The 13,966-nt window shown below is 40.9% G+C and overlaps 1 protein-coding gene across 1 annotated transcript; it reads left to right on the forward strand.

Annotated features, from left to right (window-relative positions):
* The first annotated feature begins 12,993 nt into the window (after positions 1-12,993).
* On the forward strand, positions 12,994-13,956 carry LOC125378304 (uncharacterized serine-rich protein C215.13-like). The gene is made up of 2 exons (XM_048393771.1): positions 12,994-13,810; positions 13,937-13,956. The coding sequence occupies exons 1-2, from the start codon at positions 12,994-12,996 to the stop codon at positions 13,954-13,956; spliced, it is 837 nt and encodes a 278-aa protein (XP_048249728.1).
* Positions 13,957-13,966: the final 10 nt, after the last annotated feature.

Raw genomic sequence — 13,966 nt, forward strand, 5'->3', positions numbered from 1 at the left:
GTCCAGTAAAAATGAAGATATGTTAATGAATCTTGCAATGTATGTATATTAGTCTACAAAACTAAGAAGAGCTGTGACAGAACAAAATGACACTCTCTGTTGTGACACTATGTGATATGGGCCGCTGGCCTACACACCTTTGTGAATAGGTGAGGTGCGGTTTAACGTCGCGTCCAAAATTATTACCCTTATATAGCGACGTGCATGCACGTGTGTGTGTGTGGCTGTTTGTACTAGTCCGGACTGATGCCGATTTAAAGTGGTAGCTAACTGAGATACCATGCCGCAGTTAAACACGAGTACCCCACTCAGACACAGTATTCCGACTCCGAGCCGACCAGTCCTTGTTTAGCCCCTTAATGCCGAGCGCCAGACAGGGTAACAACAAGTACCATCTTTAAACGTCTTTTGGTATGATGCGGTCGGCGATCGAACCCCGGACCTTCCGCTTTCCTGGCGGACGCTCTACCACAAGACCACGGGCGCGGTCTCTTTGTGAATAGATCCAAATAAAATTGAACCTGTATATATAGTGTTGTATTTTGTAAAATTGTTGGACTGATCCCGAAAGAAGAGTATAGTTATGGACTTGAATCTGCTGCTGCAGAAAACTTAAAGATATAATAGAGACTCATGAGTACATGTAATATATGTTAGCTATGTTCACAGGAATAATGAACTTATGCAATGTGAACTTTATGTTTTCAGTAGTCAAATGTTGTGAATGATAGTTGAATTTGAAGTTTCCTTAGTTGGAACATTAAAACAAATATAGACCCTTCATCTGCTGCTGCAGAAACTATGAATGACTATTGTGATTATGAAGAATCATGTATCAAATAAATTTGCATCATAGATTTAATGATGGAGTGTTGAATAATTGACAGGGGGATTGAACATATTTAATTCATCAATTTATTCTTTTCGTTTTAGTAAACAAGGGGGTAGTTCTTGTGCATAACATACATGTCAATCACCTTTGTACGTATGATCATCGAATCATGAGCATGCCTGGCCAGGAGGCTCCAGAATGACAACTGTGAGCTAATGTTTATTGCTTAAAGTTAGCATGCAAACATAAAATTTGTGCGCGATTGACATTTATTTCCACTGGGTTGTCATCAAAACGGTGTGCTAATTATTCCTTTTATGAAACTGTGTGGCCTTCGTTTAAGAGGGAAAAAAGCAAATCCATTTTTGTACATGTAATTCTCATACTTTTAGTTGGGGCAAACAAAGCAATATCGTTACTGGACTTTATTTTATGCTTTGTAACTATCGAACAAGGGATTATAGTTCTAAGGATGTACAACTTCTATATTACAATGAATGTGACGTTACGGTGGAGATTCTGACACCATTATCACTACACTGAAATGTCGCAGTCATTGTAATAAAGAAGTTGTATATGCAAAGAACTACCCCCTTGTTCATTATACCAACTTCTAAATGCCACTTGAAGAAATTCATAACTGTCACTGGATAAGAAAATGAAAAGTACATTTCTTAATTTCTATTGACCATGTTATTTTTCTTTAGAGAAATGTGTTTAAGGACTTTTCCTGAAAGAGTAAATCTACACGTGTTTTATAAAGAATATTAGGAAATTCCAGTATGACAGAACAATAAATCAAGGTCTTTTGTCAAGTTCTTATACAAAATTATCTTATATTTCCTGACCTTTTAATTGGCAGACCATACCAATTACCTGCCTAACAGCATGTCTGTTGAAAGGGAAAACAGTTAAATTTTATTCTGACATGTTTAGATTATTATTCTATCATATTTCTTTTCTGTGTAGAGACCATAGGAACTTGTACCTAGATAAATTGCTATTAAGTTATTCTCTTCACGTGCAGTTGTGTATATTCTGAGTTGTAAGTTGCCATCTCAGAGACAGATGTTTACACTTTGTCAATCGTTTGTTTATTTGTTGCTTAACACCACACTCAGCAATATTCCAGCTATATGACAGCGATCTGTAAATAATCGAGTCTGGACCAGACAGTCCAGTGACTGACATCATGAGCATCGACCCACGCAATTGAGATAGACAATGTTGTACTGTATATATGATCAGTTAATGATTTTTGTAAAATATGCTTGCAATATCAATATATTCTGGTGACAGTATGGGTTACATGTAATTAGTTGCTTTGTTATAACATATACAGATTTGCTCTTGTAATCAAGGGGCGGTCGGGTAGCCTAGTGGTTAAAGCGTTTGCTCGTCACGCCGAAGACCCGGGTTCGATTCCCGACATGGGTACAATGTGTGAAGCCCATTTCTGGTGTCCCCCGCCGTGATATTGCTGGAATATTGCTTAAAGCGGCGTAAAACCAAACTCACTCACTCACTCTTGTAATCCAGACGTAATGTAAACATGTCTGTTTTAATGGTGTGATTGATCAATTTGATCGTGATTGGAATATATGTTTTAGTGGCCTTATCCATTCAATAGATATCCAAATATAAGTGTTTCAAATCTATTTAAAGTTGCTGGTGTTTTTTGGTATAATAGAAATAATGTAGCAGTTTGTCTTTAATGTTATAACTCATATTTGGAACCCAGACAATGGATCAGGACACTTTTCATTCTTGTTTAAATCCTGTTTAAGGTTTGCTAGCTAGGATTTCTTATGATTTTGTTATGATATTCAAGAATACCCAACCTTACAGTGTTGTTACTTGTAAGTTCAGCAGTCTTATTTGCTACACTGATACATTTGGTAAGCATGTCTATACGCAAGAACTTTGCTTTTAAAATATTGATAAATGTGAGTGAATATGAAAGTAACAGAATGTTTATATAAACCTACATGGAACCTGTAAGGTTGGTAACACATTTCCCGTGCTTTTTAATAACAAATAAACACGCTCATTAAAAATGACTCTTTGAAGTTATTTGTTTTTTTAAACAGATATGAAACCCTTTTCATGATCATTAGAAATATCTGACTAAACTGGAGGCAAGGAAGCTATATGTTTGAATAATGTCACTTTATTCTTTAAAGATATTATTACGTGTTCATCAAGTACAGCTAAGGATAAGATATATGGATGAACAACTTCTTAATAACAAGTAGGAGCGACGTTTTTATGTAGGTTTTAACATCGTTATCAAGCAAATGATTCATCAATGTAGGTTCTAATACCGTAGTAAATGCCTCTCAAAGAAATTAACAATTAAAATGAATATTTAATTCCCCATACAAGTAAATGGATGATTGTGTTTTACGCCAGTCAGTCAATGACCAACGTGCTGTCCAGTTTGATGACACACAATCTCCCAGGTCACACTCGATCCTCATTTAATCCCATCTGTGGATATTCCTGGGAAAGAAAAGGCCCCATGGCCACGTACCTAGGAATCTCGTTAATATTTTCATGCGCTGCATTTGCTACCTTAAGAGAATCATAGTTAATATACTTATACACCTCTAATTAATCCCGCTCCATCAATGTGGATGTTCTCTATGTTATATCCATCAACTCCATCCACCCACTCAAACACACACACACACACCCCTACACCCACCCACACATACACACACCAGCACAGACCTACACCCACCCACACCAGGACACACACACCTATGTCCACAAACACACCAGCACACACACACACACACCTACACACACACACCTACACATGCACACTCACACACATACAGACACACCAACACATGCCAATCACACGCCTTTACACACACACGTACACACACAGAGCTACATACACACCAGCACATTCACACAGCTACACACCACACACATACCTACACACATACACATCTATACACACAGCTACACACACACAGCTACACATACACACATAACTACACACACACCTATACATACACAGCTACACACTCCCCCGCACACACAGAGAGCTTACACACACAAAACCACATACTCACCTACACACACATCTACACACACCTACACTCACACCCCTACACTCACACAGCTACACACTCACCTACACATACGCATTTACACACACACCTACACAAACACCCACATACACACACGCCAACACAGACATAAACACACCTACTCACACAGCTATACACTCACCTACACATACACTTTTACACACACACCTACACAAACACCCACATACACCTACACACACGCCAACACACACATAAAGACACCTACACTCACACAGCTATACACTCACCTACACATACACTTTTACACACCCACAGCTACACACCTACACACACATCTACACTCACACACCTACACATACACCATTACACATACAGCTGCGCACTCACACAGCTACACACACACATACACACGCGAATCTGCAGACACACCTTCACACACAGCTACATACACACCCACCTACACACACAACTAAACACACATCTACAGACACGCTTTCACACACAGCTACACACACTCACCTATACACACAGCTACACTCGTCTTCACCTACACACCCACACCAACACACACAATATATTCACACAGCTACACAGCTTCACATCCACACCAGACACAGCTACACACACACACACCTACACCCACAGCTACATACACACCAACACACAGCTACACACACACCTACACACACACACATCTACACATAAAGCAACACACACATCGACACACACACACACACAAAGCAACACCCACACACAAACACCTACATCCCCGATTTTTCCGACATGATACGGCCATGAGAAATCACGTGTGTGAGTAATCTGGTTCATACCACGTTTTGCAATACCCGGCCATAGTACCATTTTGGTTTCATACATGCAAGAGGAGCCTGTATTTGGAACTGGCTCTCTGGTGTGATATGAGCCTGTGAAGTGCTAGAAGGTTAACGTCCACATTGCCATATCGTCCTACCGGGTACTGCAGGCTGCAGAGTGGCATATTTTGAACAAAGTCACTTGTCCAAAGAGACACCAGATGTGTTACTCGGCTTCAACGTGGGGCAGAACCGACGATTTAGAAACTCTCAGAAGCCACCCATCCAAGGATTCCCCGTGACTAGCGTTGCTTAATTTTACCCGTGGTTTACCGCCGCGTTGAACAATATTTCAGTTATTTCACAGCCTGTCAGCAGATGTGGGAGGAAATCCCTTAGTGATGTATGTGTATGGTGCTGGGATTCAAACCCACGATCACAGTTTTCTAGTACGTCTAGATCTAGGAGATACAACTTTGCACAGCGAGTTCCGCCGTCCAAAACGACTGGGCCAACTGTGTGCCCTCCTCATCGACTTATAAATATGTCGGATACCGGAATTAAGTTTATGCAAAGTGATTGTTGCTTGCCGTGAAAATACGTTTGGTTTATGAAAAACGGCACAGACAATAACAATATATGAATTAATTTCTAAAGCAACGATGAAAAATGTGTTTCAGTTTTGAGAACAGCAATCCACAATGCCAATGCTTTTTTGGTTTTCGAACCATTGAAATTAACAAAAGACAAATGGAGTCATAACGATTGCAACGTTTGTCCTGTAATCCATACAGCTAAATACTGAATAAGTGTGTGTGTGTGTGTGTGTGTGTGTGTGTGTGTGTGTGTGTGTGTGTGTGTGTGTGTGTGTGTGTGTGTGTGTGTGTGTGTGTGTGTGTGTGTGTGTGTGTGTGTGTGTGTGTGTGTGTGTGTGTGTGTGTGTGTGTGTGTGTGTGTGTGTGTGTGTGTGTGTGTGTGTGTGTGTGTGTTAATGCTTTACGTCACATCGGCAATATTTCAGCCAAATCGTGACGAGAAGTAATACATGAAATATACATATATTTATACTTTATAAAAATCTGTCATCGAAGGACAGTATGATAACTAGAATATCACAGATATGATTTAAAACTAGTTGCGGAACATTTAAAAGCATTAAGTATAAAGGAACTACAAAATATAAAAATGGGCTAGAGATCGTCAGAAACTAAAGGAAGATCACCATACCAGGGACCATGGGGACTTACAGTACCTTTGCTTCCTGCATGGACCCTGGCAGGATTTATATCAACCCTTCAGTCACTGGCGATAGTTTACCAGTTAAGCTTTATAATAAAATGACAAAAATCCTACGTTTTAAAATTCTGGCATGCATAACAATACTTTGAATGATGTGGGACTTACATACCCTCTGAGGGGGACAATAATTTTACACTACTTAAATATTGTATGAGACAACAGCCGATGATGTGAAATACGTGATGCTGCTGTGTTGATGCATCGCCGATGTTAACGCCCAGAACCACTCATGACGTCATAGTTTGCACGTGTAAAGTCATTCCTATGCGTGTGTAGGTATCTGCGTCTGTATGTCAGTCTGTATGTTTTAAGGAGTGTGTGTATCTGTGTGTCTATGTGCGTTTATCTGTGTGTGTCTATAGTGTATATGTGCGTGTGATTGGATGCATGTCTCTGTGTGTGTTCATACGCGGTGTGTGAGTATATTGTTGTCTAAACGTTCTTCCCTTTATGGTTCGTCAGCGCCATACCCGTGCTCGTGGGTTTCACCGAAGTGGTAAACGTCTGAGACCTGCATCACTTCGGGCTTTCCTCCCACATTAAGCTGATACGCCGTGATATAACTGGAACACTGTTAAAAGCGGCGTTAAGCTGACACGCCGTGATATAACTGGAATACTGTTGCAAGCGGCGTTAAGCTGACACGCCGTGATATAACTGGAATACTGTTGCAAGCGCGTTAAGCTGACACGCCGTGATATAACTGGAATACTGTTGTAAGCGGCGTTAAGCTGACACGCCGTGATATAACTGGAATACTGTTAAAAGCGGCGTTAAGCTGACACGCCGTGATATAACTGGAATACTGTTAAAAGCGGCGTTAAGCTGACACGCCGTGATATAACTGGAATACTGTTAAAAGGGGAGTTAAACCCAACTCACTCACGCTTCCCTTTATGCCAAGCAATATTCAAGCAGCTCCAGCCTTTGGTGTTTACATTTCACAACGTTTGAAGTTCAATCGAGCAAGCTCTTCCACGTAGATTTCAAAGAGCGTCATACGACACTTGCTTGATCAGGGTTACAACATTCAAGGCCTCAGTAAGGCCTTCAAAACGTTTTATGGTACACATGTGGATAACATTTCCAAAATTGACGCATCAGGGATAACAATTATGTCCAATGCAATTCCATATGCTCCCGTGTTTTTTCAGGTGAACAATCGACTTGCCTTTGCATGTGTTTTGGACAGGTGCCACCGTTGGAGCAGGACGCGCTCATCTAGAGATTCATAAACACATGCTGATAGTCGGAATCGTACAATCTGCTTTTAGCAAACATTTCTTATAAATATGAAAATTTTATTCAAATTAAATGTAAGTTATATTCACTTGTGGGTACACTGCACCTTTTGGTATATAATTAAGTGTGCCTTTCAATGTACTACGAAGAAGTCGCGCTTGCAATAGAAGTTACACTTCGCCGTTAGAAGTACAAGTGCATGTATAAGGCACCTTTTGCTGCACAAGTGTACGCACATGCACCTCTTAGAGTACACTGTACGCTATATAACTGTACCTACATGCACCTTTCTAGTACACACTTACATAACGTACATTGATGTACAACAGAAAGTACATGGACACCAAGAGGTCTTCCACATGTGCGATATTGACGCGTTGTAGGGTACATACGTTGTCCACGTGTATATGTTCTTTGTGTATATGAACTGTCACGGAATACCATGCACAGATCACTCTGGGTATAAGTGATATTCTCTCGGTATAAGAGATATTGAGTATATTGACATCCCCTTACCACCATTGCTCTGAACAGTCGTATATTGAACCTTTTCATCATCGAGATGTTTCACTATTGGGACATCAAGTCGATTTCCTATTATGATGGTTTGGGAAGGATGGCACCGTTGTGTATATACATGTATTTTCAAAGATCTTTGTTGTCTAGATGCGTGTTTTATAAATATAATGATGAGTATCAAAATTGATTTCGCAGTGACAATGCATGAGATCGAAAGACTTCCTTCAGAGAAGTGTTCAGAGGGAACAGTGCCTATACATTACGATGTGTCTATTAGTCGCCTGTTCTTGTAGATATTCCATTTCGTCAGGATAAAAGAGTCACTGTCTGTTAAAGGTAGGTCATTTTGTGTGCACGGTGTTCTGTCAGTAAATCATTCAAATATGGTTAATATTTGTTTTTGTACTATTCTGCTAATGACGTTTTAGCATTTAGAAAAGCAGATTAATACTAGAATACATAGAGAATCTCACCGAGTGTCTTTTGATATCAAATATATCTACGAGTGTTGATATATTTCATATCAAAAGACACAAGGGTGAGATTTTATTTATCATCCAACATCATTCTTCCATCTTTAGTTTTTAGACAGTAATAAGCAGTGTCTTCAGTACAAAAAGTTCTGCTAACAGCTTCAGTAGCAGAGCCATTAGTGGTGGTATTTTATTGTGCCGTCATGGTAACAATGACGTCAAAATGGTCTGCAAAGCATTGTGATGCAATTTCATTGCAGCGATATCTACAATGTAGATATCGTTTGATCTCACCCACGCGATATCCCCTGTGGGAGCCAGTTTTGGATGATAAAATATGATCTCAGAGAGGTTAACAAGGATCGTCTACAACGTGCGTCTGATTAAAGGCAATGACACTTATCTGACATTTCTATTCTTCTGTAGAATGGCTGCTGTCAGCAGGAAGATCCACCGGGTAGTCTACGTACTGTACGTCATGGCGTACACGGGTACGTATTCGTGTACTTCGGATTGAGTGAGTGTGAGTTTGGACATCATTTATGTTACATCACGGCATTGTCAGTTGAACGTTCAGAGCCTGAAGTGATGCAGATCTTAGACGTTTACTATTTCGTGGAAATACACGTGGGTGAATCTGGGAATCGATCTGCTGGGATTGTTTGTTTGTTTGTTTGTTTGTTGTTTAACGCCGCACTCAGCAATATTCCAGCTATATGACGGCGGTCTGTAAAATAATCGAGTCTGGACCAGAAAATCCAGTGATTGACATCATGAGCATCGATCCACGCAATTGGGATTGATGACATGTATCAACCAAGTCAGCGAGCCTGACCACCCGATCCCGTTAGTCGCCTTTTACGACAAGCACAGTCGCCTTTTACGGCAAGTATGGGTTGCTGAAGGGTTTATAGCTAGTGCTAGCCATCTGAGATACCAGACCCGTGAAGACTTGTGGGTAGAATAGGTCTTCAGCAACCCATACTTGCCCTAAAAGCGACTATGCTTGTCGTAAAAGGCGACTAACGGGATCGGTTGGTCAGGCTCGCTGACTTGGTTGATGCATGTCATCGATCCCAATTGCGTGGATCGATGCTCATGATATTATTCACCGGATTGTCTGGTCCAGACTCGATTATTTACAGACCGCCGTCATATAGCTGGAATATTGCTGTGTGCGGCGTTAAACAACAAACCAACCAACCAACTGAGATACCGTGCCTCTGTTTAGCATGGATACCCCACTCAGACACAGTATACTGACTCCGAATCGACCAGTCACTGTTTGAGCCCCTGAATGCCGAGCGCCAGGTAGGGTAACAACAAGTTTCATCTTTTAACGTATTTTGGTATGACTCAGCCAGACGCTCTATCTACTAGATTAATGTAGATATGAGTAATGTTCATATGTGATTTGTCATATTGTTATATTATAAAAGGAACACATATCAGGCGTCCTATGTTTCGTTAATCAGTTGTAACTGATATTTGACTGTTGTATTTTTAAGAATTGTTTTAATTTAATTTTGAAAAATTACTGTTTACAGAACTTATATAATCAAATTCACATTATGTATACTGATTTTAAGCATCAAATTATGTTTAACTTCCGGGCTATTTCATGCCCTAGTGATGTCCAGTGGTTTAATAGGCAAAGATATACTGCCGGGCAAAAGTAAGTTTCCACATGTACAGAATGTTATCTGCAGCGGAATCGAGCCATTGCCGATCTAAAGTTATTTAAATTTGAAAGTGATCAGTAATACTCAACAGAGAAGGTGGATTTAAAGGGAACATGATTATGCATCTTTGAGCTGGGAAACAATTACTAGGAACAGTCCTGTTCATGAGCCGATTTGAAACGTGTTACATAATCAGAATTAAAAAAAGTACGTAAGTCGGCACCCTGACTTTTCCCAATATAAATTACCCAAAACCAAACTTTTACAAAAGCAACTGGATGTTAGATGCCCAAATTTCTTTTTGATTCAGGAATGTTTACATTTTGCACCAATATGAAATATACAATGGATGTCTTGCATTCACCCCTGACAAAGAGGTTTGATACTGAGATATACAATGGATGTCGTGCCTTCACCCCTGACAAAGAGGTTTGATACTGAGATATACAATGGATGTCTTGCCTTCACCCCTGACACAGTGGTTTGATACTGAGATATACAATGGATGTCTTGCCTTCATCCCTCACACAGTGATTCGATACTGAGATATACAATGGATGTCTTGCCTTCACCCCTGACACAGTGATTCGATACTGAGATATACAATGGATGTCGTGCCTTCACCCCTGACGCGGTGGTTTGATACTTAGATATACAATGGATGTCTTGCATTCACCCCTGACACAGTGGTTTGATACTTAGATAATATTATACAATGGATGTCTTGCATTCACCCCTGACACAGTGGTTTGATACTGAGATATACAATGGATGTCTTGCCTTCACCCCTGACACAGTGATTTGATACTGAGATATACAATGGATGTCTTGCCTTCACCCCTGACACAGTGATTTGATACTGAGATATACAATGGATGTCGTGCCTTCACCCCTGACAAAGAGGTTTGATACTGAGATATACAATGGATGTCGTGCCTTCACCCCTGACACAGTGATTTGATACTGAGATATACAATGGATGTCGTGCCTTCACCCCTGACGCGGTGGTTTGATACTTAGATATACAATGGATGTCTTGCATTCACCCCTGACACAGTGGTTTGATACTGAGATATACAATGGATGTCTTGCATTCACCCCTGACACAGTGATTTGATACTGAGATATACAATGGATGTCGTGCCTTCACCCCTGACACAGTGATTTGATACTGAGATATACAATGGATGTCGTGCCTTCACCCCTGACGCGGTGGTTTGATACTTAGATATACAATGGATGTCTTGCCTTCACCCCTGACACAGTGATTTGATACTTAGATATACAATGGATGTCTTGCCTTCACCCCTGACACAGTGATTTGATACTGAGATATACAATGGATGTCGTGCCTTCACCCCTGACAAAGAGGTTTGATACTGAGATATACAATGGATGTCGTGCCTTCACCCCTGACACAGTGATTTGGTACTGAGATATACAATGGATGTCGTGCCTTCACCCCTGACGCGGTGGTTTGATACTTAGATATACAATGGATGTCTTGCATTCACCCCTGACACAGTGGTTTGATACTGAGATATACAATGGATGTCGTGCCTTCACCCCTGACGCGGTGGTTTGATACTTAGATATACAATGGATGTCTTGCATTCACCCCTGACACAGTGGTTTGATACTGAGATATACAATGGATGTCTTGCATTCACCCCTGACACAGTGGTTTGATACTGAGATATACAATGGATGTCTTGCATTCACCCCTGACACATTGGTTTGACGTGGAAGAATTTACCTAGAAAATCTGCTTACATGCAATTAAATGGACAGATTCATTTTCTGTGTATATATGTAACCCCAAAATTTCAGCTCCATATAATTAAATTGGGTCAATTTTGAAACATAGAACAAAACCTGTTGCCTGTAGCGATACATTTGTCAAAAGTTTGCAATTAATTTATAAATGTAACCCTTTTTGAACACAACAATGCTTGTTTTATCAAGGCTTACAATTGGTGAATACCAACTGCAATAATTTATGAGAATGTTAATACGCTTTTGGAGACCAAATACAGTGTCAGCAATAAGGTCATATGATCAGCAATCAACTGAAAAAAGCTCTAACTACCCGGATGGAATTGGGTTCCTTGAGAACAACCAGATTCGATCTTCTTTGCTAACTCATTTATGAACATATTGAATACAGTCAGGCTCCATGACTTGGTTGATGCATGTCATCGTATCCCAATTGCGTGGAAGGATGCTCATGATGTCAATCACTGGACTGTCTGGTCCAGACTCGATTATTTACAGACCGCTGTTATATAGCTGGAATGTTGCTTAGCGCGGCATTAAAAAACGAATAAACAACAAACAAACCCAAACAAAACCCTGAGTATGGAACTGATAGCCCAAGAATGAGTGAGTGAGTTTGCTTTGAATATTAATATTTTTAATATTACTAAAGTTATAGTATTAAAATAAGATCAAGAACAGGGAGAAGGATAACAACACGAACAAGAACACGATAATAATAATAACAATAATAATCATTTTTGTTTCAGTTGCTTCGGCCTACATACCCCCCGTCCAGTATACGTTCAACATTAATCGCAAAACTTGGAACGAGGCTAAGAGTATCTGCCACGACGCCAAGGCACAGCTGGCGGTCATAAATTCACCAGTGTTGGATACAGTGCTGTTTGAACTGGTGACCCATCTGAAAACCGACGTCTTGTGAGTTGCATGTCCATGTATTCATTCAGTTGATTCTCATTAGACTGAAACCCCTTGTGGATTCCGGCTTGCTTGTCGTCAGAGGCGACTAAATGGATCGGGTGGTCAGACTCAGTGACTTGGTTGATTGCGTGTCATCGTACTTCGACGTCGTGGATCATTACTCGCAAAACTAGACTGTGTAACGGACACTGTCATATAGCTGGAATATTGCTGAGTGTGGCCTTAAACAATAAACACGCACGTACACGTGAATACACACCGTTAAGATTGAAAGAGAAGGGAACACTGGGCACACGGTGTTGTATTTACTCTTTTGGTAGCAGCAGTGGTAACAACAACAATAGTTGTAGTAATAGTAGCCACAGCAACATGATCAGTAGCAGTAGCCAAAGCAGCAGTAACAGTATCAGTAGCCAGAGCAACAGTAACAGTAGCAGTAGTCACAGCAGCAAGAACAGTAGCAGTAGCCACAGCAGCAAGAACAGTAGCAGTAGCCACAGCAGCAAGAACAGTAGCAGTAGCCACAGCAGCAAGAACAGTAGCAGTAGTCACAGCAGCAAGAACAGTATCAGTAGCCACAGCAGCAAGAACAGTAGCAGTAGCCACAGCAGCAAGAACAGTAGCAGTAGCCACAGCAGCAAGAACAGTAGCAGTAGCCACAGCAGCAAGAACAGTAGCAGTAGCCACAGCAGCAAGAACAGTAGCAGTAGCCACAGCAGCAAGAACAGTAGCAGTAGCCACAGCAGCAAGAACAGTAGCAGTAGCCACAGCAGCAAGAACAGTAGCAGTAGTCACAATAGCATGAACAGTAGCAGTAGCCACAGCAGCAAGAACAGTAGCAGTAGCCACAGCAGCAAGAACAGTAGCAGTAGTCACAGCAGCAAGAACAGTAGCAGTAGTCACAGTAGCAAGAACAGTAGCAGTAGCCACAGCAGCAAGAACAGTAGCAGTAGTCACAATAGCATGAACAGTAGCAGTAGCCACAGCAGCAAGAACAGTAGCAGTAGCCACAGCAGCAAGAACAGTAGCAGTAGCCACAGCAGCAAGAACAGTAGCAGTAGCCACAGCAGCAAGAACAGTAGCAGTAGCCACAGCAGCAAGAACAGTAGCAGTAGCCACAGCAGCAAGAACAGTAGCAGTAGTCACAATAGCATGAACAGTAGCAGTAGCCACAGCAGCAAGAACAGTAGCATAGTCGCCTTTTACGGCAAGCATAGGTTGCTGATGACCTATTCTACCCCGGATCTGAAACTACACGTGGAGATGGTTATCGGACCTAACCCCTCAATTACTTACTCTAGTCTTTTTACAGGTTTGTGGCTAAATGCTTGAATAATGACAT

This window comes from Haliotis rufescens, unplaced genomic scaffold (genome assembly GCF_023055435.1).
Source record: "Haliotis rufescens isolate VD_foot unplaced genomic scaffold, xgHalRufe1.0.p SCAF_12, whole genome shotgun sequence".
Classification (NCBI taxonomy): Eukaryota; Metazoa; Mollusca; class Gastropoda; order Lepetellida; family Haliotidae; genus Haliotis; species Haliotis rufescens.